The sequence below is a fragment of the Falco biarmicus genome, chromosome 8 (assembly GCF_023638135.1).
Source record: "Falco biarmicus isolate bFalBia1 chromosome 8, bFalBia1.pri, whole genome shotgun sequence".
Lineage (NCBI taxonomy): Eukaryota > Metazoa > Chordata > Aves > Falconiformes > Falconidae > Falco > Falco biarmicus.
In genome coordinates, this window is record NC_079295.1 from 44,829,989 (window position 1) to 44,856,597 (window position 26,609).

A 26,609-nucleotide genomic window follows, 5' to 3' on the forward strand; every position below is an offset into this window, starting at 1 on the left:
ATCTTTACAAGAAGCGTCCACAGAAAAGAGAAAGCTGCTGTTAAAGCCTCCTATTGAACTTGCATTTTCCAGATATGCCCTGAGCTATGAACACTTTTCAGGAGTAACAATACTGCTTGCTCTGTATTTCTGGAGAGTCTACAAATAATGAGTACGTGACCCCTTGACTGGGACTCCTAAACTTCTATTTATTAAGCAAACAAACTACTCTTTTTTTTTTCCTCTTTTGTGTTAGGTAACCCTTCATAATTATTTCTGTAGAATTCCATTTGGACATATGGCTAAATACAACTGAACGTACGCAGAGGTACCTTGGCTTCCTTTAAGGCTAATACAGGCCTGTAAATCAGGCTGAAAGTTCATGGCTATGAAGTTAAAATTGGTCATCTATATTTAAACGATTTTCACTCCATAATTAACAAGATGCGCAACGCTATTAAGATCACACCAAGAAGATGTCGTGGTTTTGTCTGATAAACCCAATCTCTGATACTTTACGTTTCGTGTCCTTTATTACATTGAATGCCAATAACTGATTAATGCTTGTATTGCTGCTCTAAAAGTACTGGAGAATACTGATAGGATGTCAGACACCATAAAACTAAACCAGGGGTCCTCAAACTTTTTAAACAGGGGGCCAGCGCGCGGATTAAGTGGCAGGCAGTCATCCACAGCTGCTTGGTTTCCCCCCCCAACCCCTGGCGGGGGGCTCCGTAAATACTGGGGGCTGGATTGAGGACCTTGGGGGCCGTATCTGGCCCGCAGACCATAGTTTGAAGACCCCTGCAGTAAACAAAGAATGAAAATTAGTTTTTATTTCAAATTTAACATCAAACACCTTTAAAATCCAGATATAAAAAAATGTCCACTTCAAAACCATTAAAAAAATAATTATTCCAATGAGAAAGTGAAGTGAAGGACTATCACTTACATGACACTTAGGATCGTCCTGTGACAGATGCACCACTACATCCCTGGTGTAGATATCACACTACCAAAAGGCCTGGCTTTGGTTTACCTTAAGGCATACTTTTACACACACACACACAAAGACACCCTCCTGCCCCTGCCCCCAGCCATGCTAGTCAAACATTTTTGAACCTACTTAAAGTATCTTCCTGGCATTACTATTTCAGTTTCAAGAGATGGCATAAAGGAAGAAAAAAACACACACAAATGCAGGTGTTTTCACAAAACCTTTTGGTGGGACTTCAGTAACGCTGCCTCTTCTTGGTACTTCAAAGCCAGAAAAAGAAAATATCAGAGAAGTACTTCAGAGTCAACACACAGGAACAACATACAATCAATTTAAACAATTCAGTCATAATTAACGACATAAGACCACGCCCACTCTGTTAGGCCTGAACTGTAATTTCTGAAGACTTTAACAAAAAAAGTTTCAGGCCAAGAAAACAGAAGACACTAAGATCACTGAATTGCCAAGAGATCATCTTCCAGTGGACCTTGTGATTACAAAGTATCCTAACAACTCAGGGGAGTTACACAATGCTTGGGGACACCACCACCTTGAACAGAGAAAGTGTAAAAATCTACTAACAATAATTTCTGCTCACTGCTCATCTTGTGACAAGTCAGGCAGCTATCAGCCACTTTCATGGGTTGATTTAACATATCAAAAAGGGAGAAAATACGGGGGGGGGGCGCGGGGGGGGGGTGGTGTTCGGGGAAGGAGGGGAAGCAAGTGGGGGAAGCAAATACTTTTCCAGCACTTTACTGAATTTCACAGACTTACAAAGGGGCTTGATAAACTAGAATATTATTCTTCTATGAATAGCAAGCCATTAGATCAGATCAGCTCTCTTCAAGGCTACAGATCTGACTGCCCCACACATTTAAGCAGACCTGTTAGTAGCTGAGCTGTGTACAATAGATTTTGCAGGCAGTAAATTAGACTGGGAGGGTGGGAAAGAGGAGGGGTGCAAATCTATTTAGTCCCAATTACAATAGGAAGTTGACTAACTTGAGGCAGAATTACCTAAAGGCCAGCCTTTACTCCAATATACATTAAGCAGTTATCAGATAATGAAACAAGCAACTATAGGATCTGGGCCATAGTAAGTTAATTTCAAAACGCAGGTTCATTTTGCAAATGCTGCTATAGACACAATGCAAATAAAGATGGACACAACTCTATGCTTTGACACCAGAGACAAGGAAAATGCCTCTCATCCACACAGTGCAGTCCAGAAGTCTGACTTTTGTGTATAAAACTGTGCCATATGTTCTTGATGTGTTAGCACACACATAAACCCATCTCAGCATTAACTTAAGCCGACTAAAATGATGGGTGAGACAACTGGCAGAAAGAGAGGCCTGACATTTGTACAGCAGCTCCTCTCTGCTCAGTCTTGCCCCATCAAAGGTTCTCAAGCCTGGCAGCTCAAATCACTAGTCATTTCTCAAAATCATGTCTAATATTTGAAACATGCAGATAAAACATTAGTTCTGGTTTATTGTTTTATGAGACTACTCTTCTATGCCAGAGATTGTTAATCCTGGGTTTTCAATTTTCTTGCATTAGATGCATAAGCAGGCATTCATGAGCAAGCGTCTGTCAAATGGTTCAAGTAAATTTAACCACTTACCTAATTTCTCTCTTAAGCAATCACCTGTCACTAGATATCCTTATAACCAATTTAAGTAATTTTGAATACTAAAAACTACACCTTATCACACACCTCTGGACAGAGCTGTTTGATTTATGGTTCTTCTACAAACAAGAAATCTCCAATTCATTTTTATTAAAACACTGTTCCACAACAGTAAACCCAAGATATAACTGCAACCCTAGTTAACCCTCAAAAAAACCTAAGTCACAGAACACACAGGGTGAGTCCTCTTGGGTCAAGAGGCTGGCAACATAAAAAAAGTTTCTCTGTATAGCAGAAAAGAAAGCATTATTTATTTCAGTCACTACTGAAAAAAAACCAAACCAAAACAACCAACCTGTTAAAAACCAGACTACAGCCATCACATATTCAATGTCTGGTAAACAAAAATAACTATGACCAAGTTTTCCTGATGTACAAAAGAATCTTTTGCAGCAAGGAGCTGCCATTTACAGAACTGGAACTGACAATCTAAGTATATCCAAAATTCACATGAATCCCAGTAAATCAAGTGCCTGTTCTTTGTATGTACAGTCTTCATACTGAAGAAAACCATTGAATGGAGACCAGCAAACCTTACTAAAATAGCAATTACACAAAGCACTCCTTATTTTCACGTATTCTATCTCCACCCACTCTAAATTATAAATTTTCAGTGCTCTATCTCCTTTACGTGCTTTAAGATTCCCTTCTGCCCCCTATTTTTTCTATCTAATAATCCTGCACCTCTTCTTTCCTCATCTCAAACCATGAAACAGCAGGTGTAACAACATTCTTATTTATTAGAATGTAAAATATAATTGCTGCATTAATTTTGCCAGGGCTTTCAGGCTGGGATCTTCGGTCAAGTATTAAATCCCAAGCATTAAACTGAAGTGAAGGAAACTTCAAAACAGAAGATGAATAAATGCATTTGTTTGCCGATGCAAAAGCTCACACCCATCCAAGACAAAGTATTCTAAGCCACCTTCTTGGGAATGACCTTTTAAGATCTCTTGCAAATCCAAAGGGACACCGCAATTAAAAAAACAAACCAAAACCATACAAGTGGATATGATGAACATAGCCCAGTCTAAAAATTCAATAATCTGTTCCCAGGCCAAACTACACATTTCAGACAGAAAGGCACCTCACATTTAAAGTGACTAACTGACTTTAAGTTATCTGGAAACTTACATCAAACTGAAAATCATATTGGGCTTTTTGCTAGTCTCAGAGCTGAGGCTAGTGGAAAGGTAACTATTTTTTCAAGGCCTGTATAAACAGGTTTAAGGATACTCTACTACTGCAAAACCAGCAGAAACAATAATCTACTGATCCATCAGTTAGCCATTTAAAAGAAGCTATCATAATGAATAACACAGCAGAGATCCCCATCTAAAGTATGACCCACTGAAAACTCAAGTTGTAGCAGTGAAAGGGCTTTAAATTATTTAATTTTAGAAAAAGAACCAGAAGATGTACATGTATATAAGGTATTGAGTTTACCTTAACAAATCCTAAATGTTAAGCATTCACTTCATAGACTCCCTCTTCCCTCAGTTACCTTATGATGATGTGGATGAACACATGCTCTGACTAGGTGACTCTCTGAAGACACCATGATGGAGGAACACAGGACAGAAGTAGACCACTCAGCCCTAAAAGCTGATCTCCTGTTTTCCCTTGATTTGAAATATGACTGATATACTACCCACCCACCATGCGACACCATTAGTTTTATTCATGATTTTGGAGCAGGAAGAGGTCAACAGAGCTGGGAATTCTCCTAGAAGAAAATCTTCATTAATTAGTAATCTCTATTTTTTTACTGAAAGCAAGTGACAATAAGTTATGGACCTAACTGAAACTTAATGCCCATGAGATGTTTAAACAACCAGAGACGTGATCCTCAGCTGGCCCACCTTACATTAGCCAGTAAAACATCCATTTTTTCACTTGACAAACAGGGAATAATTTTTCCTGCAGGACAGGTATACAGTTAGGTAATTTTCAAAACCTCCCCTGGTCAGAAGAGCCAGTCACACACACAGTCCTTCTCACTTACCACCAGCATTCTGACAAACACAGTAACTCAACAATGAGCAACCCCCTCAGTCAGGGACACTTTTCCTTCAGATTCTGAGACGCTTTGGAAGAGCTAAAGATTAAAAGAAATTCGGAAAACAACATGCATGACTCCCTATTAAAAGTAAAAGGCAAAAATGAGTGAGTGGTCTCATCCCACAAAAAGCAATGAAGAAGTCACAGGATCCAGCGCAGGACCAAGTCTTTTACATCTTATGGTAGTAAGTGTTTTCGATACACATTTGAACAGAAGATGCAGAACACCACAAAAATTAGGAAAATTTTCTAGTATTTTATGAAGACATTAAAATAATCAATGTTACCTAGGAAAATATTCTTAAGTAATGAGTTGCAAGAGTAAAAGGAAGACATTATCCTGTGATAGGAAGTATTTCCATAAATTTCACTTGCTCAGCATTCCTCAAAAAATATGCAAAATGAAACCTGTGCACCTTCACAACAAAAAGGGAAAGCTAGTTGTCAAGAGGGAAAAAATACAGCAGCTGTCTATTAATGAGGTTTTAAGTGGGAAACAAATCTAATAACGGTTCCTTTAGCCATAAAAGTCAGACTTGCCTCTGTTTTAAATCCAAAAGTCACTATGACCCTCCAACAACAGCTTAATACTTCTAAGGAATCTTCATATGTTACAAGAACTCAAAATGACCTATTAAGATCAAAGCTATGCAGCCTCCTCACCTGCAGGGTCTATACCCTAGTTCTGAACTCCTTCAATAGGCATGCCAATTCAATAATGTCGTTACTCTCAGTTTTAAAAAGCCAGGCCACATGCATGCACAGAAAAAGATGTACCTTTATATTCCTCTTACCTCCACACCTACCCTTCTTTTAAATAAATGTCACAGGGATGGTTTAAGCTCTAAGCACAGGACAAAGTTCCCACAGCATCATCCAGCTGTCCTTACAGCTGTATTTCAGGGTCCTCTGAGATGAGGGAGGAGAGCATCCCAACATCAAGCCCACAGCAGAGCAGCTGGGTAGCCCCAATAAAAAACAAGAACTCATGATTCACCAGCTGTAGTCTTGCCTTGCACTAATGCTCAAAGGAACACTTCCCCCCTCCCCCAACTGTTACTAGTTGACTGGTAAAACCTATGTGCAAATTTGTAACTAAATATAGATGTTCTGCTATATTTGTTAAATCTCTCCTTACCAAGGGGTTGCACTGCATATTTATATAATTATACAATAATATTTCACATCTTTACTTTCTACACCTATCACTAGAAAATGGCTGCTAACATTTATTTTAGGTCATGTACTCAACTGGGTCAAGCTGCACTGAAGGAAAACTGGAGTTCTGCAAGAAACTTTAGAAATCAGTTCATTTTAAAGTGTTCTTGAATAGTAACTATTAACCATAACTAGACAGATGGTTTTTGGCTACCACAGGCTAGGCTTTCAAAGTTACTGAGATACCTAACGAGATTTTTACAAGAATAAGAGGCCTAATCAGGCTGGGAATGAACAAACACCCTACTAACCAGCTCTCTGCATCCTTAAGCATCATCTCAATACTTCTAGAAATGTGAACCCATTATCCTTCAATGTTTTCTAATTGGTCAATAATTTTTGAAGATAATTTTCCATTTGGCTCCACCTCTCTCTTACTTTCAGCTTCAAAAGGGCTAGCCAAAATAAGAAAAACATCAACTTCTGAACTAAAACTTAAATTTTCCAGAGAAAAGACTTTTCTGCCTAATATTATTTACCTGGTTTTGCATCAACTTTGAGTTTTATTCCTTATGGTCAAGAAAATGTTGCTATTAACATTATTTCAAATATAATACAGAAAATTAAAATGCATAAGCATTAGATTATTAAATTAGCCTAAGAAGCCAAAGATAATTGTATATGCCATTTAAGAAGCAGTGCCATGGTAAGAAGATTCACTAACACAGTAACAACTTTAATAGACAACATCGCCAATTTAAAACAAACTACCCAAGTATTTACTCTGAATTCAAAACCCAGTTTAAAAATTAAGACCTCAGATTTGGGGCAGGTCAAAAACAAAAGATTAAGCCTCAGATAAAATCTCCTAGTACTGAACTGATCTGGAATGCATGCCATTCGACTATTAATTCTACTCATTGTAGGAGGTAGGTTATGTCTGATTTTTAATTATGCTTTATGTAAATATCCCCAGAGGCTTATGCAATAGGTACAGGCTTAAGTAAGGCAAGCTGGTGGAGGCAGGCAGCCTGCTCTGGAAAGGGAAGCTGAGAGCTGAGCTGACTCCATAGCCAAGGGGTGGGTGAGCTCCAGTTACCATTGAAGGCCTCCAAACCCTGGTATTACAGAACACAAGAGACTTGCTACATTCATATGCTCACCACCAAAAGCCACTTACTGAACTGAGCTCCAGGATCCTCTGGTACTTTTGTCAGCACAGCTGGCTTCTCCTACTTGATTTACAACAGATCAGCAAACCACACAATCCTGTGAGCACTAACACTGCCATATTTATCACTTGCTTCAACTCTATTTCTACAGCCCAGTTTTCCACCACAAGTTTTTGTTAAGAAATTGCATGCTCTGTGGCCAGAAGCCCTCAGCCACCAAGGACCCTATGCACATCACATACATGCACTATTAATCACTGCCCTGCCAGCATGCCTTCACCTTGACCTACAGGCTTCACAACTAGTATGGAGGAGGCTATTTAATACTCATGCCTTTGGCACCACTTTAAGTGCCAGAAAAATTCACAAAGAGTGGTAGTAACATACTTAAAATTACACCAAAATCTCACTCTAAAGTTGCAGCATGTGTCCAAATCCTCACCAAGTTTAAAAGGCAACCATGCAACTACTTACACCAAGGTCAAAAACACCTCATCTCTCAGACTGCAACTAGTGGCAAAAATTTCTCTGAACGCATGGCTTCCACACTGTTTTACACAGAAACAACACAAAGCCTCCTGGCTTCACCCCTCCATGCCCAAAGGCATGCTTCAGCTTGCAACTGTTTCTATTCGCATGTGATAATGTTAACTGGTAATTCTAGAAAATATTCTGTACAGCTGCATTTAAATTTCACCTTGCAGACCTGATAACTCATTTACACAGGATCAACTTCAGACCCTGCTTTTCCAACAAGCAGCCTGGTGATTACCATTAAGTGGGCACTGAGCTAGGAAACCAGAAAGCTTTGATTTCACTCCCAGTTCTGCATGACAGGATAAATGCAGCATGTACTCTTCACTGTCTTCACCTGTAAAATGGGGACAGTACTCCCACTGTAAAATACTGGAAGATCTCATGTAAGAAATGCAATATATTTTTTAAAAAGTTAAGCTAAAATATACTGCTCTTTTCATTCTGTAGATAAATATTTAATCATACACTTTGTCCTGCGCTTCTCTGATGATTTTCTGTTCTACTTAATTTGCCATTTTGACTAATCCAATTATTTTAGCATAATAAACTCAGACTAATACAAGGATACCTAAATACTGCTGCAGACACACAGCAGAACCTACAGAATATTGTACCACTATTTTTATGATTTCAAAAGTAGAGAAAAGAGTACAGATCAAGGCAGCATGGCAAATACTTTATTTAATTCTTCCTTCTACTTCTCACTAATTCCACTCACTGGTAATAGCTGAAGGCATACACCCAAATCAGTGACTCATGACACAAGACCACAGTCCAAACAGTCACTGGGTTTTCAAAGCAGTGCTGTTCAAGATTTGCAATGTTCCATCCCAGGAGTTTAACTGTTGTTAAAAAACAACAAAACACTGACAACAGGTGCTTCTTTAGTTCTCATACACACAAATTTAAAAAAAAAAAATGGAAAAAAAATTCACTCTCGATCCTCCCAGACATACCCCATAGTGCAGTAAGGCAGCACAGAGGCAAGGCATAGCCTTCCCACCCATGCTTCTTCCCCAGGTTATGCTCCACAACCAGAAACATAAGACAGAGCTCCCCAGGCAATTTCAGCTTCAAGATTAGCCCAACTCCTCTACTGTGTTCTGGAAATCTCCAAGTGTTTTAATTCCAAATTTTTATTGTTAGCATTATTATTACTACTACTACATACTTTAAATAAGAAAGCTTTTCCCAAGTTTTTCACACAAGTAATTTTGCTTTAACAACTGTCTGGGAACCTTTACTTTTTTGACCTCAATGCCAACCTCCCAGACATTCTTTAGAATAAGCTTTCTTAATACTTGCCATTAGTCAAAAGACCAATACAGTGCTTCGTAAATACCTTTGCTGTTCAATCTTCACATGCTTTAAGTAACGGGGTGAGTTCAGGAGAGAGAAGCTTTCAAAGCAGACCTCTGCTCACCTCCTAAAAAGCCACAAACACTCTGACACAGCCCACTCCCCAGGTTCTGTAACTACTGCTTTGTATCTTCAAAGACAGATCAAAATGTGACATAAAAGACATCCTAGAGAGCAGAAACTCATTAATTACTTGCACCCTATTCCATCTACAGTAGGCCTTCCAGCTCCCCAAAACAGGTACATACTTGAACACATAATCTCATACCATCCGATGTTCAGGATACTGATCTCACAAGGAACTTTCACACTAAAGCACTCATCTGTCTGATCATTTAATTTTTAGTTTAATGTCCTGCTGTTAATACAATTTTTAATGTAGGTTAGGTGGTCCCAGGCAAAGCGCCTGACCCACACACTTTGTGACCACACAAAAACCCACAAAGTGCACATGTGGGTCTGCGTCAATTCACTTTTTTACTCTGCTAAGACTTGTCAGTTCAGGTTCCAGGAGGGCTGGACAAAAGAACGTCATCAAAGGAAGGTTAAAAATTTTGACACAGGAGGACGAATGCAGGCTCCACTCCCTCCAGTTCTTCAGATGAAACGTGGACACATACCAAAATACCCAGTCCTGGCCCCCAAAGAAAAAACGGTATGCATTGCCTTGGCTACCATCTTCTTCCTCCTGCAGAAGCACACAGAAGTACAAAACACTGAAAACACAACAAGCTTGCAAGTGCTAGCACTGTCTCCTGCTTTCCATGAAGACTACATAAGGGCCACAATGGCAGCTGTGATCTCAAGTCTTCTTTCTAAAAGAGACAGCGAAAGAAGTAATATTCACCCATTGGTGTAAGATGAGTGGGCAGCAGTGACAGATAAGAGCCTTCATTTATCTTCTCTCCCTAGGCTACATGGAGCAGTATTAGATCCAAGTTTGCAGGCCCAACAGCACTGTATTTGAATTCGGACAAGGCTCCAGCTCCTCCCCCACACCCTTCCCTTAAAATTCTCTGCAAGTTTAGCAGATCAAAGGAAGACACCTCCATCTCCATTTTGTCGATAAGAAATAGTTCTACTGCATAAAAGTGCACGCACGCATGTGTATATATGTATGTGTGCGAGAGAAGAATTTAGCAGTTTGGGAATCTCATCTCCTTCCTACCGACCCCACAGCAGCAATACCAGCGGCCGGAGGCTTTACTTTGTTCTCCGCTGGGCGGAGGACCTCACCTCCCTCTGCGAACCTGGTTCCAAGTGGGAAGCACTCCTCGAGGTCAGGAGGCAGCAGCACGAGAGGTATGTCTCCCCCACCCCCCTCACGCAGAGAGGCGGCGAACAGAGGGCCCGTCGGCCCCGGGAGAGCGCGGGCAGGGGGCCCGGCCTTCTTTCCCCGGGGGCCGCCGGGAGGCGTGTCGGTGCCGAGACCCCCTCCCGCCTCCCGGCCTCAGCAGAAGGGCCCTGGGCCGCCCTGCCAGTGCGGGGCCCGCCGGGACCCCGCCCCCGCGGCTCCGGTGCGGCCGCTCACGCCCATGGCGGCGGGGAGGCCCGGACCGGCGCGGGGCGGGGGGAAGAGAGGTGTGGTGCGGCCTGCGACCCCCGTGCCCGGTCGGGGCGGCGCCGAGCGCTCAGCTGACAGCGGCGGGCCCAGCGCGGCGAACGGGAGGGCGGGCGCCGGCCCCGGCCGCCGGCCAGGCCTGTCAGGAAGCGGCGGAGGGGCGGGCCGGGCCCGCCGGCGGGATCGCTCACCTCGGACACCTCGTCCTCGTCGCTGCCGGAGCCGCCACCGCCCCCGCTCCGCAGCACGGCGGCCGCCAGTTTGAAGTCGAGGGCGGCCTCGCCGGCCGCGGGCACGCCGGGGCCTCCCGGCCCGCCGGGCCCGGCCTCCCCGAAGAGGCGCACGGCCCGCAAGCCCAGCGGGGAGGGCCCGGCCGCGGCCGGCGGGTCGGCAGCGGGCGGCGCGCGGGGAGCGACCGAGTCGATCTCCTCGTCGCCGACGGGGGCGGCGGTGCCGTCTGTGAGCATCGCGCTGATCCGGGGCCGCCGCCGCTCGCAGAGCCCCACCGTCCCCTCACAGCACCGCAGCAGCGCCACTAACTTCTCACACCCTACCCGGCCGCGGACTCCGCGCCGCCCACCCGCCGCTCCGCCCGTACCCATTGGGCGAGCCCAGCCGACGGCGGCGCGCTATTGGGCGCAGGGCCCGCCACTCAGCGGTGCGTCACGCGCTCCCAGCATGCTGCCCTGAGAGCGCACGGCGAGGCGGTTTGAGCTCGCAGCCCCGCCCGGTTCCCTCAGCCCCGCTTCCTGAACTGCCCGGCAGATGACTGGTCGCCTGGAACGTCAGTCATGCACCTCGCCAGGGCTGCGGGCACCGATGAAGCGAGCGGGCTGTCGGTCAAAGCGAATCCGGTTTCCACGAGTTCCGATTGGTCGAAAGGCACATCGCTCACGACACACGGCGCCTGGCGCCGCTCGGTTGGCTGCTGCCGTTCCCTGGCTCCCGCCTCTCCTCCGAACCCCTCTGAAGGACTCCGTCACCGCGAGAGACCGCCATACGCCCGCCTGTCCCGAGCGGCGATTGGAGCCGGGCGCTGCCCATCAAGGCGAACGGCTGCCAACCCCCTTTTCCGCCCTCCGATGGCTAGCGCGGGCCGCCATAGGCTGGGCACGCCGTCACTCTGCGCCCCGCGCCGCCCCGCCCGCCGTGACGACACTGGCGCGGCCACGTGGCCTCTGCCGGCGCGGGGCCCGGCGCCCTTTATTGCCACGAGTCGCGGCCGCGGCCGGGCCTGTCATGTCCCCGTCCGTCTTCAGGGATGGGCTAAACGGAGCCTCGAGCAGCCGGTCCGAGTGTGAGATGCCCCTGCCCGTGGCGGGGGTTGGCCTGGCTGGTGGCCGAGGGCCCCTTCCATGCTGGGCCGTGCTGAGGGTCTGTAGTGCTGCCCCACGTCCCCTCTGTGATCGTCCCCTCTGTGATCGTAACTCCTGCAGGTGTTGGGCCCTGTTCCCGGCGATGCATCAACTCAGACTGGAGGGAGAAGTAAAGGGAGGGTGAGACTGGCGGCGCTCCCAGCCCTGCTGCCACTGTGCTGCCGACTGCGGCCACCATGCAGCTCAGCCCTAGCCAGGCTTAGTCTTAGCTTGGGCCAAGCTCAGCCCCCACACCACAGAAACGCCGTGGACAGCTGCAAAAGAGCGTAGTGCCCAGGACATCACCTACCTCCTCACCATTGCTTTCTTCCTCCTGCTCCCTGGGTTGTCCTCTCTTTGCCTCCTTCCTGGTTGATTCGGGCAGAAGGCTGTCCAGCCAGCTCAGGTCATGCAGGGAGAAGATGCGCTCCAACCCCTTCCGGATCCCCACCAGCGCCAGCAGCTGGGGCCAGAGCAAAGTGTGAATCAGCATCACACAGTGGCTGGGGCACAGGCAGTGTGGTCCCTGTCCCAGCCTCTCTGTCCCCCTGGTGAATTCCACGTAGGTGGCATGTCACTTTTGGGGGCTTTGTCCCAGAGGATGATACCGATATAATGTGAAGCAGTGACCGCTCTGCCAGCCCCAGCCTGGGAGGTGAAGCCTGGTGGTAAAGCCATGTTGTGGCCCTGCAGGGTCCCCACCAGCCCTTGGGGGTCTGAGCACCCACATCCACCACCTGCCAGGGGTGTGTGCCCCCATCCAGGGCGGCTCCTGCACCCCTTGGCCAAGGTGAGCGTTGGGGCTCCAGCAATGCCTAGGGCACATGTGGGTAGCACCCAGCCCAGCACCAAAGCAGTGCCACCCAATTAGAAGGGATGTTGTACCATCACTGGGAAAATAATAGCAGCCACGGTGGACTTGAGGACCCAGAGCAGGGCCAGGCACAGCAGCTGGATGATGGTGAAGAGGTGCACCCGGCGCAGGGGCACATGGCGGAGGTAGGCAAGGTCCGGCTGGTGTTTGGCTGGCATCAGGAGCAGCCGTACGCGGTCTGTGAGCTGTAGCAAGAGCATGGCATGTGTGTCACACACCTCCAGCTTTCAGGCAGCTCTCACCCACCTCTCTGTTGGGACTGGGTCTGGCAGGATGGGTTTTCATCATTGTCTTTGCATTTCAGCCCTCCTGCCATCCATGCTGGACACCAGCATGACGCCTGGGCAAGTGAGTTTTGTCTGCAAGACCAGGGGCCCTGGTACCATCATCACCCCAGGCCAGGGGATTGCTTTCCAGGCAGACATCTAGAAAGAACTCAAGCTGGTCTTAAAGGGTTAATTACAACCCTTTGATTCCCCTCCATGCATGCAGGAAATGGCTTCTGCCTTTGCCAGAGCACAACCCAGGATTCCCCAAGCAAAGGGAGGGGAAGGAGGGGGTTTCCCAGTCTGTCATTCAGAGCAAGGTAATTGCAAGGAAAATGTACTGTTTAGAGAGAAAAAAAAGGGCTAGATATTTCTGGAGTGGAGATTTTTTTTCCCCCTCCGTGGGTGTCTCAGGAGAGGAACAGAGCTGGCACATTGGCAGCAGTGCCAGGACCAAAGGACCAGCAGATCCCAGCTCCCAGACAGGGGCATCCCTGTGGATTTGAGAGCAAGTCTGGGTTATCCACTGGTCCCTCCACCTCTCCCAAACCATCTGATCCATCAGTGCAGAAGTTGCTCATGCTCCTCAGAATCCCAGACACCTCCCTTTCCCTTTCCTCTGCCCCGTAAAGGTCTCTCTGCCCCTCCTTGTCCTGGGCCTGGCAGGGGACAGACCCCTGCCAAGCTCCACATCGTGCAGAGATAAAATCCAGTCTCTGCTGCTCAGTAAAAGCTGGTATTGAGCAAATCCCCATAACCACAAAACAACCCCCACCAGCACCCTTGGTACAGCCCCTGCTCACCTGAATGCTATTCAGTGCTTCCACCCCCATGTGCAGAAAGACCCCATACAGCACTGGCATTGGGATGTACTGCAAAACAGCAGGGCAAGCGGTCAGCAGGGCGTGATTCCCCACTAAACATCCTTTTCTTTACAAAAGCCTGCACACGTGGCCGCAGCATTTGCTCCCTTCATTTCCAGTTTAATTTAATGGCTATTTGCTTGTCTTACAGCTTCAAGGGCTTCAAAACCCAGACATGCTCCTGGCTATGCTGCTTGTGTGGGGACATCACTGTCTTCAAAGAGAGGAAACATGCATTGAGTTCCTTGTCCTGTTTTCCAGCACATGGTGGGAGCAGTCCAGGCTGAAGTTGGAGAACATGATGCCAAGCCACATGGAGATACGACTTATGGTTCAGAATCTATAAGCACTGGGGGCGGCCTGCCACCCCAGAACATTTTCCTTTTTACCTCCTCTGCAACACTTAACTGGCTCCTGCATTCTGTGTTGCTCAGCACGGTTTGGTTTTCTCTTGAGCCCCGGGGCAGGCAAGGAGGGAGATGGGGGTCACTTGCTATTCCCCATAGATTCCACAAGGAGAGACTGCGCGGGGCTGGGCGGGCTTCCCCAGGACCATGCAAGGGCTGTTTGAGAGGAAACATTGATCCAGACGCCCAAAGTGGGAGTTAACTGCAAGTCCTGGGGCAGGTGTGGCATAGAGGGTTGAAAGGTGAGATGGGTCCTTGCATGAAGGACAGAGCCAGACATCCTCAGGCTGGGGAGGCAAGAGGAGTTGACCTGGGGAGGCTACCAAAGCCTGCAGACACCCCTCATGGCCCTATACGTTACCACCCACTGTGAAGGGACAGGGAGGACCAGCTGGGTTCAGTATCCAGTTTCTCCACCACGAAATCACAGAAGGGTTGTGTTGGAAAGGACCTTCACAGACTATCCAGTCCAACCCCCGCTGCGGTGGGCAGGGACATCTTCCACTAGGTCAGGTTGCTCAGAGCCCCGTCCAACCTGACCCTGAACCCTTCCAATGATGGGGCATCCACAGCTGCTCTGGGCAACCTGTTTCAGTGTCTCAGCACCCCCATCAGAAAACATTTCTTCCTTATGTCCAATCTTGCCCTGTCCCCATCCAGTTTCAAAACCATCGCCCCTTGTTCTGTCATGACAGGCCCTGGTAAAAAGTCTCTGTCTTTCTTATAAGCCCCCTTTATACACCGAAAAGCCTCAGTACAGCCTCCCCAGAGCCTCCTCCAGGCTGAATGCCCCCAACTCCCCCAGCCTGTCCCCGCGGCAGAGCTCTTCCACACCCCAGGCCATTTCTTTGCACCTCCCGCTGCCGCCCCGCTCTGACAGATCCGTGTCTGTCTTGTGCTGGGGGCCCCAGAGCTGGATGCAGCACTCTGGCAGGTCTCGCCAGAACGGAGCAGAGGGGTAACATCCCCGCTCTCACCTTGCTGGCCACAATGCTGGTGATGCAGCCCAGGAGACGCTTGGCTTTCTGGGCTGTGAGCGCACATTGCTGGCTCACGTCCCATCTGTCACCCACCGATATCCCCCAGCCCTTCTCCACAGGGCTGCTCCCAAACCCTTCACACCCCAGCCTGTATTGATACACCGGGGGTTGCACCCACCCAGCTGCCAGACCTTGCACCTGGCCTTGTTGAATCTCATGAGGTTCACATGGGCCCATGTCCTCCAAGGTCCCCCGGGTGGCATCACTTCCCTCAAGCATGTGAACCGCACCACTCAGCTTGGTGTCATCTGCAAATGTGCTGAGGGTACACTGGATGCCATTGTCTGCGTCGTTGATGAAGATATTAAATACTATTGATCCCAGTAGGGACCCTTGAGGGAAAGCACTTGTTACTGGTTTCCACTTGGACATTGAGTTGCTAACTAATAACTCTTTGGACGCAGCCATCCAGCCTATTCCTGATCCATCTAACAGTCTATCCACCAATCCCATATCTTTCCAGTTTGGAGGTAAGAATGTTGTGGGGGATCGTACCAAAGGCTTTACAAGGCTTTACATCCTCAGAGATGAGGACAAAGATGGAGAAGGGACCTCCCACCTGCTAGCACATAATCGATGTGTGGCCAGGGTGCACTGGGGGTAGCTTTGCCTAATGTGGCAGCAGCAGCAGGTGAAAACCAACACCAGCCAGGCTCAGCCCCCCATATAGCAGTGTGTGGGGTAGCAGGAGGGCCTGTTTGGGGACCAAAGGGGACCCTGATGCCTATAGGGAGGCTGGCCAGCTGACACGGGGCAACAGTGTGCTGGTGTGCCAGCTGTCCTGTGGCATTCAAGCCAAACCCTTTGCCCAGACCCTCCCCACATAGCTCACAGCTCCCTACCTGCCAGCCAAGCTTCCTGTGGTGGATTGATGGGATGAGAGATGGCAGGTTAGGACCCCCCCCCCCCCAGTCTTGCAGGATTAAGCCACCCCCTGCCTTTGAAAAGAGGTCAGACCCAGCAGCCAGGCTCCCTACCTTAAGAATGGGTGCCATGAAGATGGAAACCCCTGTCAGAGTGAAGACAGCCAGGCCAGTAAGCCTCTGCTCCCTGCAGGCAGCAGCACAGGTGTCATGGGTGCCCCAGGTTCCCTCGGGAACCTGCAACCCACACCAGCCCTCCCGGCTCCCAGGATCTCTGCTCTTTTCAGCCTTGATGGCCATGGGGACCAGTGGCATCCCCAGGGAGACACAAGCAGCCCAAAGCTGGGTCTGCTGGCCAGTACAGGCATGTCCCTGTTCCCTGTCTCCACAGCCATGGGCAGGGGTGCCCCAGAGTGGGCTCTAGGCTCATTGCGTACCTGATGCCCAGGAACTTGGGGTATTCGCCAGGGGCTGAGCTTGCACTCTCCTTCCTCAGGCTCTCCATGTGCGCCAGGGAGATGACAGTGGTCGAGACATACCAGGGGAGGCCAGTGGCAGAGGTAATGGCCATCAGGAGGGAGACACAGAGGAGGTCCAGGTGAAAGCCTGCTCCTTTCTGCAACAGGAGAGGCAGCAGGGCTGGGGGCAGGCCGTCTCCCTGGGAGCATCAGAGGGGTGGCAGTGAGGTCTGCCCACCTTGCTGGCCAATTCAGCATGCTGCCTCCCCTGACTGCCCCCTGGCCCACAGGGTGCAGCCAGGACCTGGGTCCTGCCCATCCCCTGTCCCCCACTCACCTGCAGCTTGTACTCCCTGCGGTTAAGGATGATGGCTGTGATCTGCTGGTCCATGAAAATGAGGATGGTGACAAGGACGGCAGGCACCGCGGACACCAGGCAGACCCACCATGGATTGGCTCCAAAGGGAAAGATGATCCAGCCCCGTGCTGGGTTTGTGGGCTGTGGAGAGTAGAAGGGTCATGGCAGCTGCCACCCACCTGTGGGGTCTGAGGCACAGCTCGGTGATGGGACTAGCCTCAGGTGCCTAAGCTGGAGCCCTGCTGACACCCAGGGGTGCTCCACCAGGGGAGAGGAAGAGGATCCTCTTTTATGCTGGGGATGCTCCTGGGCAGTGCGACCCACCAGCCCACCCCTATAACACCCCAGCTGTGGTGGAGCAGCGGGTTGTCCTGGCTACCACAAGCCAGGAGCTAGGCACATGTCCGTGGGAGTGGGTGAAAGAGGTGGCGCTGGGTGTTGATGATGGCAAGCCCAAGGAGACAGCAGCAAGCACGGGCTGCTCTGAGGTGCTGCCAGCTCCACACCACACCCAGGGCGGGGACCCAAGCCCATACTTGAGCCTATGGCTCTCACTGCAGCATGAGCTGTACCATGATGTGGTTAGTCTGGGACTGGGCCAGGTTATTTACAGGGCGTCGGATCGGCTGCGGCTCAACCCCTTCTTGTTTGCTGGGGCACAGCCCACATCCCCATATGGCCGGACCTGGCAGTGGGAAGGACAGCAGAAGCATGGTGGGATGGCCACTGTGAGGGGCACAGACACACTCCCTGACAGCACCATGCCCACCCCAACAGCACCTTCAGCTCACTGGGGACGAGGAGCTTGGGGGTCTCCAGGCCCAGAGCAGTGTCAACAGTGCAGGAGGTGAGGATGGCCAGGATGACGGCAAAGTCACTCACCAGCTTTCGCACCTGCAAATAGAGAGGGCTTGGCCTGGGCTGGTCGGGGGCTGCCCCAGGAGCACCCCTGCGTCACAGCACCAGGAGCCATCCCCACACCACCAAGCCGGCCAAAGGATGCTCACCCCCACAGGGAAGTAGCGGCTGCTCCTGAAGTGTTTGAGCACAGTGCAGGAGAGGAAAGTGCCCCCGAAGAGCAGAAAGGAGACAAGGGTGACATCGGGCACATACTGGCAGCTGGTCCCCAGGAGATGCCCGCCTTGACCCAGGCACTGGGTTCTACTCAGTCCAGCTGGGACAGCAGGAGGCTGCAGGGACAGAACAGGCAGCAAGGAGGGGTCATACACAGACACCTTGCACACACCCCACTCCCTCACCTGCCTGCCTGGGAGCAGGGGATATACCTGCTGGTGGGCCAGGGGCAAGGGGGTCAGCGTGTCGTTCCTTGCAGAGCTGTGACCTGCAGGGGGATGGAGGGGGGGGCGGGATGTCAGTGTGACAGCACCATGGGAACACTCCATCAGGGATGACTGGGACTGCATTGCCATTGGAGTTGCTCCCCAGGCTCTCCCCAAGGGCTCAGGGTACTAGATGGGGCCCCATGGGACCCCTGAGGCCCCAGCACCAGCTCATGCCCAGGGAGCACCAACAAGGGATGCCCCTGTGAAGAACTTGGCTGAAGCACCAGCTACTTAGGGGTGCAATCAGCCCAGGCTGTGCCCAACACTGATGCTTTTGGTACATGGTATGGGTCCCATTTGCAGGATCAGTGTGGATACATCTTCAGGCCCCAGGAAACACCCTGTGATTTACAGACTGGGCTAGAAACAGCAGCACAAACCCACCCAGGTACCCATCTCCAGCTGCTGGCACCCCCCATCCCAGAGCCATGGGAGATGGACTAAGTCTCTCCTTTGCTCCCAGTGCTGCCCTGCCCAGTGCCTTAGCAGTGCCAGGAGGCAGGCACCGAGGGACTGACTGCATGGAGGGGAGTGGAGGACGGTGCTGATGTGGTCAGGCAGGCAAGTATGGGATTGAGCAGCCTCCTCCAGCACCTTCCCCCATCTAACTGGGTGGCAGGGTCCCATGGTGTCAGCCAACTGCTCCTCACCAGCCCTGCAGCTGCCTGGGCTTACCAGGGATGGACAAGTTGCAGACACAGCTGTAGAAGGTAACGTTGTCCAGCCGGTACTGCCAGTTGATGGGGAAGGCATCTGCCAGGCTCAGCATCTTCTTCAGGGAGTCATAGATGAATATCAAGCTGATGAGAGCACAGAAGCCTTCCTCGGTGAAACGGGTGAAGTACTGCACCAGATGGCTGGCCTCGGTGGCCACCAAGACCACACCAAAAAAGGCCACCCAGAGCCCAATCCAGAGGCGAAACTCCAGGTAGTCCAGGCTGTGGTCCCTGGTGGGAAGGGTGACCCAAAGCCTCAATGATAACATCCATCTGGCATGATGATGGCCTGTGCCCTGGCCAGGGGACACTGGCCTGAGGAACCATCCCTGGCAGGTCACTTACCGGCTGAAGGAGAAGAGGAGGCGCTCGAATACCAGCACAGGGCCGGTGCTGCTGAGGATGGTCAGGGGCTGGCCAGAAAAGAGGCAGAAAATGGAGCCAGCAAAGGCTGTACCCAGGAAGCTCTCCAGCACCCCCTGAAATTCAGGGGAGGGGTGTCAGGCACCAGGCAGGGATGGGGTGGCAGGGATGGGGGGTCCTAGGCCTGTCCCCTAAAGTGGCATAGCTGCAGGCAGGTGCCTGCACCTCCCTGCACTGCAGGGTGCTAAGTCAGCGCTCAGAGACCACAGAGGCCAGGAAAGGATGCAGGATTCAGGTGATGCTCAGGCTGGCTCCCCAGGCACAGGTGGGAGGTAAGCATCCAGGAAACCTGTGGACGGAGTGGGGTTAGTGCAGGGAACCCCATGGCCATACTGACCTGCATGTTGGCAGTCGCGTCCCCCAGCATGCCGCCGAAGGTGATGGCATTGGTGACAGTCGCCAGGTAGATGTAGAGCACTGCTGAGAGGCACTGGGGATGAAGTGCATCAGTGAAGTCACTGCCATACCATGGCGCCTTCCTCCGGATGTCTTGCAGCAGCCCCCCAAAAAGCCTGGGGCAGCAGAGGGAGATCTCAGAGCAGCCCCCCCAGCCGCCCATGGCCCCTCAAGACAGCTGCAAGACAAGGGATGGTCCCTGCCCTGGGAGACACCAGCCCAGAGTGGTTTGGATGTGGTGGCCCCATGTGCTGGGTAGAGCCAGTGCCTGCCCCAAATGTGGCATCCCGCTACACCTCCCACCGCCCTCATTCCTTCCAGGCACACACCTGCCTGTCCTCTCCAGCTCCTCCCTGGGACATAGGTCCCCCAGGCCAGTTCTGTCCCCAGCTGCTGCCATGTCCCCATTGCTATGAGACTGCCAGTCTGGTGGGTGCACGGTGGTCCTGTGGCAGAGCAGAGAGAGACAACAGGCTTCGGGTTGGAACCCTCAGGACCCAGCTGTGTCTAGGGGATGCTGTGAGGGGACAGGAAGGATGGAGAGTGGACATGGGTCAGGGGTGCAAGCAGAGCTGAGGGGACCTCATATTTTCCCGTTTAAGGAGGAGGAGGAAAAAGATCAGGAGGAAGAGAGATGGGGGGTTGGACTATATGACCTTCAAAAGTCCCTTCCAACCCAACCATGGTGTCCTCCAAGCCAGCCAGCCCTAGCGGGACTGGTTTTGGTGGAGGAGCTGGGGAGTGCTGGAGGTATCCTGCTCAGAGGATGAGTTTTGCATGCAAGTGCGAAACCTAGCATTCCCAGCAGCTTCTGCCCGAAAACCAGCACAGAGTGGTTTTGCCATCCCCTGCCAAGTAGAACAGCAGGACTAATAGCAGTGGGGACCAGAGCTGTGGCCATTGGCTAGAGCAGTAGAGGGGTTTGGCTGGAAGGACCTTACTGGCAAAGGTCAATTCCTGGGTGGCTTCATCCCCATGGAGATGAAGATTTGAATGTCACAGGCAGAGGTCTCTACCTGGGACCCTGCAGATGGTCTGGCAGAGGCTGTGGGTGCCCTGCCTCCAGCCTACCTCCTGTATGGAGATGGCAGACAGCTCGGTGGAGGAATTCTGGTGCTGGGGTCCCATTTCCTGGGAGGAAGCACAGTCAACTCATCCAAGAATGCCTCCATCCCTGCAATGAGGTCCTCTCGGTGCTCAGCCTGCTGGGCAACCCTTTGGAAGAGCTATGGGAAGGTGCTGCAGTTTAGCCACCACGCCCCTGCATTCAGCCACTCAGAGCTTTCCTCCCAGCCTGCAGTCATCACTGAGAAATACACCCATCCACTTCAGTGCAACAGTCCACCTGCATCCTACACACCCACCCCAAACTTTGTTTCTCATCCTGGGCAAGGGAAGCCACCAGCTTGCCCCATACTCTCCCTCCCTCACTGCAGCCTGCAGAGGAGAGGAGCTCCGGTGTCTTCAGCCTAGGTCTCACCTCAGACCCATTCCATCCATGGGCACTGCACCAGGCTCACCTCATCCATCAGCAGCGTGGCCATGGCTCTGCCAACCTCATGGTAGGCTTTCACTTTGGTTTGGGGACCCAAAAGAATGAAGAGGAACCTGTGGGCAAGACAGTGCATCTCCTGAGAAGCCCTCTCTTTGCTGGGGGACGTTCCTTCTCCAGGGGAGACCATGATGCTGCAGGGATGCTGGGGACAGCAGCTAGGCGGGCTTGTGGGGCTGCTGCCTTCCTAAGGTGGCCTAGGTGGCTACCATAAGTGGGGCTCAGGGGCAGAAGGCAAGACATGCCTGCTGCCCACTGCATGGAAACACCACAGAAGACCATGGGACACCAGGACCCCCATCTGGATCACAGGGTCTGCAGAAACCTGGGCTCGGGGTGGGGAGGGACAAGTCCTTGGGGCAGAGAAGGATACATCCTCAGCTGGGGATGTCTATGGGGTCAGGCTCTGGGACTGGGGTGTTTGTGGGGCTGAGCTTTAGTATGGGGCTGTCTGTAGTGTCAGGGTCTTGACTGGTGCCGTTTGTAGGGTCGTGCTCATGGGAATGTTGCTCACAGGCAGAATGCAGTTGTGTTACCATCAGGAAGGAGAGCTTGCCAGCTGCATGGACAGGAGGTTTGATAGGACTATGGGGACATGGGAGGAGACTGGAAAAAGGGCCTAGAGTCCTTGCAGAAATATGACTAAAATCCCACACCTCAGAGGGTGCTGCAAAATAATGTCTCCAGAGGGACAGTCCATCCAAATATTTAACTGAGCCCTCCACTCCTTTCCAAAACTGGCAAAAATAGTTATAGTCCTGGTACTCTGAGTCTGCAGAGTGGTTCCAGTGATCGTACCCTGAACAAACCTCCAGAGAGGGGGTAGGAAAACGCCTTGACAGCATGAGTGGGGCTCAAAGTGGCTTGACAGAACCTGCCGCAGCCCTGACATAAGGCATCAGTGCTGGAGTCTTCCTGGAGCCTGCTCCAAGGGGTCGGGAGGTGACAGTAGCTTTCACTCAGGCACCTTCATCAAGGCAATGGGACAACCTTAAGATCCTAGAGATGACCTGGGTAGGAGATAGCCCCAAGACAGTGGCTGTACCCACAGGACAGCCCACGGTGGCCAGCAAAGGGGATGGCACCACCACAGGCAAAAGGATAGGTAGGGACAAGCTTTCCTTCCTGTCCTGTTTTGGGGAATGAAAATGCAGGGCAAGGGGTTATTGTGAGCCCTTCGAGAGTCGTGGGGGCTCCTAGGGGACCTGCCACCCATCTCCCACCAAGCAGAGAGCAAGAGGTGGATGGATGCCCTCCCTGCTCCACTCAGTTCCTGGAGGACGCGTACTCTGGGCAGTGACCAGGAGGTGGCAATGTCCCTCCTGATCCCTGCCTGCCTCCTCCACACACTTCCTAAGTCCCTGGTTCAAGGGGCACACTGACCATTTCCCCTTACCGCATCAGGTGATGCATTCCTCAACTGTGGAGAAACACCTCCTGCCCTGCTCCTTTCCTCCGTTACCAGCAGTGCCACAAGGGCTACTTCACGGCTCAGTAGAGCACCCGCAGGCAGCAGGAGGGCAAGAGGTTGCTGCAAACCTCTTCCTGCTATCCTTCCCAGCCATGATCCCCCATATTCCCAGGCAGTAAACGGAGAGCATCCAGACCCTCCTAAGGAGGAAAGTGAACACAGAGCTCAGGTGGGGATAACCCAGGTGATGTTCCCCCCAGGGCTGCCCAACAGATGCTTCACTCTCAGCCCATCCCAGGATGCTCATGAGGAGCTAGGAAAAGCCGGGGGAAAGCAGTGAGCTAGGGTTCTGGGACTGCAGTGGCATTGGGTGCTGTAGCCTTTGCTTTTGCCAAGCAAAGCCTTGTGCCGAGCAGAGAGACAGGAATGAAGTGAGGTACAGGGCCATCAGCCATGCTTTGTTTACCTGCTGGGGAGAGCAACTTCGGCCAGCGAGCCGAGACCCACCCCTTGTCTGAGGCGGATGAAGGCGGTGAAGGGCTTCTCCAGGAATTCAACTTCACCAACAACAACATGGGCTACCTCAGCCCCCGGTGGGACCTTCTTCTTAAATTGGTTTCTCAGCTGAAAGGAGAGTGATGCAGCAGCTGGGCAGTTCAGGTGCAACAACTGCTCTCAGCCCAGCTCTGTCCTGCCTTACCTGCTCCTTAAGAGGTGTTTTGGAGAGCTGGGCTCCAGGCTCAGACCAGCTTTTGGCCTTCCCTGCAATGAAAGGGAACAAACAGCAAAACACATATGCAAGCGAACAGCCAGTGTGGGTATCACCACAGGCTGGTGGCAGCAGAGGGATGCCCAGTGGGACAGCCGTGTTGCCACCCATGGCCAGGCACCATGCCTACCTCGGCAGGGAGAGAGGATAAGCTCATGGATGAGCCACAGAAGGGATTTGGTGGGCTGATGCCGTGGCTGGCGGAGCAGGAGGTCTGCCAGGCGCTCCCTCAGCTCAGGCTGCAGCTCTGTTTCTTCAGGCTGCCCGGAAAGTACCTTGTCTGCAACAGGGATGGGGGACCACCCTAAGTCCCCCCAGTCTGCTGCCTGGTAGGGCGCTGCCCAGGGAAAAGCCTGCTTCGCTGGAGCAGCAGACAGCCACGCCAGGCACGCAGCTATCGTGCATCAGTGCTTTTATACAGGAACTTCCTGGTGGTCTGGTCCCTCTCTGGTGACCGGCCAGTCCCAGGAGGTGACCTGTCCATTCCCCATTTACCAATTATTTCCTTGAAAGTTGGGGCTTCCAGATCCAGGAGCATTTTCCCCTCCTGCAGGCATGTTCTCAGCTGGAAGAGGCTGTGCAGGGGGAGGACTGGGATATGGGGTGCACTCCACCGCTCCCCACCATCCTCCACCTTCTCCTCGAACTTTATCCATCTGCCCAGGGAGATGTGCAGGGTCAGTGGCAGGGTAGTTCCATGCCCCATGCCAAGCAGTAGGAGTGGGAGTTGGGTCCAGCTCTGAGCTTGGCATGAGGCTGGCACACTCAGGGAGGTGTTTGGTGGGATCTAGAGAGGGCTGCAGTGGGCTCACAGAGCAGGGGCAGATGGGCAGCCTCAGCAGTCACATCCCCATTACTGCTGACCTACAACTCACTCTGATCTGATCAGGGGGATTTCACCAGTCATGGGATCACAGAATGTTTGTGTTGGAAAGGACCTTCACAGACTATCCAGTCCAACCCCCGCTGCGGTGGGCAGGGACATCTTCCACTAGGTCAGGTTGCTCAGAGCCCCGTCCAACCTGACCCTGAACCCTTCCAATGATGGGGCATCCACAGCTGCTCTGGGCAACCTGTTTCAGTGTCTCAGCACCCCCATCAGAAAACATTTCTTCCTTATGTCCAATCTTGCCCTGTCCCCATCCAGTTTCAAAACCATCGCCCCTTGTTCTGTCATGACAGGCCCTGGTAAAAAGTCTCTGTCTTTCTTATAAGCCCCCTTTATACACTGAAAAGCCTCAGTACAGCCTCCCCAGAGCCTCCTCCAGGCTGAATGCCCCCAACTCCCCCAGCCTGTCCCCGCGGCAGAGCTCTTCCACACCCCAGGCCATTTCTTTGCACCTCCCGCTGCCACCCCCGCTCTGACAGATCCGTGTCTGTCTTGTGCTGGGGGCCCCAGAGCTGGATGCAGCACTCTGGCAGGTCTCGCCAGAACGGAGCAGAGGGGTAACATCCCTGCTCTCACCTTGCTGGCCACAATGCTGGTGATGCAGCCCAGGAGACGCTTGGCTTTCTGGGCTGTGAGCGCACATTGCTGGCTCACGTCCCATCTGTCACCCACCGATATCCCCCAGTCCTTCTCCACAGGGCTGCTCCCAACCCACCCATCCCCATGCGGTGCTGGGACTGGGGGTTACCCTGCCATTAACAGCACTTGCTGCAGTCAAAATAGAAGTGTCCTGAGCTGTCTGCCACACTCAGGCCATGCCAAATGTTTTCATGCCAGGCAGAGTCAGAGCTTCCCTTTCTCACCACGGATGGGCACACTGCTGCAGGGTGGCTAAGCATGCTGTACAGTAGGAGCGTGCCCTGGCAAAGCAGGCTCCCACTGATGGGCAGCTATACCTGGGAGAAGAGGGCTGGGTGCTGGGGAGAGCCATCACAGCCACAGCCCAGCAGCTTTGCGACCCTCTGACCCATGGGCAGACCAATCACTGCCCCCAAACCCCCATGGCACATGGCCCTGTGCCCCTGCCAAGCTGCAGAGGGGCAGTGTGGTGTGTGGAGATATCCCAGCCGCACTCCTGCCCTACGCCAGCACCAGCTGGTCCCAGCTCCTCTCTGTTGGGCCCCATTGTCCTCAGCCAAGCCTGCCCTCACATACTCACCTGGCCGCCTCTTGAGACGTGCCCGACAGCTGGATTTGGGGAGCATCAAAGCATTGTCCCAGCCCCAGCGCAGCTGTTGGAGCCTTGGAGAAGCAGCAAAAGCAGGAGCAGAAGCAAGAGTGCTGTGACTGTGCAAAGCCACTGCTGACACCTTGCCCTCTCCCATGAAACTAGTCACCTTAATTGGGCAGAAGCAGTGCGGGCACTGAAAGGGGCAGAAGGCAGCAAGCAGCCCTGCTTTGGGGCTGAGGTTGAGAGACCACCAGCCTTGGGAGATGCTGTGGGCTCCATCAGAGCTGGGCTTTTGAAGGCTGGGCTTCCCAAAGCATTGCCCAGCAACTTGGCCACTGCAGGCGTGCCTACCTGGCTGTCTCTCTCCACTCCAGCCCTGCTGGGGTACTGAGGAGCTGGTTGAGCTGGATGAAGAGCAGTGGGTGGCTGGTGTCCCCCCATCTCCTCCATCTGCAGAGCAGCGCTGACTTGCTTAGCCACAGGGGCCATGCTGGAGGGGAAGATGCTGCAGCCAAAAGCCTGGTAGGGAGCTTCAGGGTTGCAGCCCTCTGATCTGGGCAGTGGGTGGGTGTCTGTCATCTGGAGAGCCACACTGGCCGCTCCAGGCTTGTGGCTGTCATGGCCACCAGCACCGGCAGTCACAGGCATGGGCTCCCCTCCAGAGCTGCTGACACTCGCAGGACCCCACTCATCCCACACCTTATAAAAGCTGTGAACCAGGTTAAACTGGTCAGAAACCAATACATGCGAGCTAAGCCCAAAACAATGATCTCAAAACACTGGGGCCAACCCCACAGGTCCCAGTGCAGCTGGCTTCTGCATCACCTCTGGCAGCCCACCTGGGCCAGAGACCAGGGCACCAACATGCCTCCTAG

General features: G+C 52.0%; 2 protein-coding genes across 20 annotated transcripts in view; both read right to left on the reverse strand.

Moving 5' to 3' along the window:
* Positions 1-11,087, reverse strand: part of ANKHD1 (ankyrin repeat and KH domain containing 1) — a 117,161-nt gene extending 106,074 nt beyond the window's left edge. For 13 of the 19 annotated variants that reach the window (XM_056350656.1, XM_056350647.1, XM_056350649.1 and 10 more), the window contains exon 1: positions 10,712-11,082. In XM_056350656.1, coding sequence (XP_056206631.1) covers positions 10,712-10,987 — 276 coding nt within the window. In that variant the 5' untranslated portion in view covers positions 10,988-11,082. Of the gene's footprint in view, positions 1-10,711 lie in introns of all 19 variants that reach the window. The other 6 variants (XM_056350660.1, XM_056350655.1, XM_056350654.1 and 3 more) reach the window with 2 other exon arrangements.
* A 1,014-nt stretch (positions 11,088-12,101) lies between these two features.
* On the reverse strand, positions 12,102-26,382 carry SLC4A9 (solute carrier family 4 member 9). Its single transcript, XM_056349164.1, is given in 21 exon segments — positions 12,102-12,338; positions 12,761-12,934; positions 13,819-13,887; positions 16,303-16,375; positions 16,626-16,804; positions 16,984-17,145; positions 17,785-17,898; positions 18,012-18,194; positions 18,291-18,346; positions 19,023-19,294; positions 19,409-19,542; positions 19,824-19,998; positions 20,212-20,328; positions 20,954-21,108; positions 21,403-21,490; positions 23,312-23,469; positions 23,546-23,607; positions 23,745-23,894; positions 24,110-24,270; positions 26,086-26,171; positions 26,173-26,382. Coding segments are annotated over 21 exon segments (3,015 nt in total).
* Positions 26,383-26,609: the final 227 nt, after the last annotated feature.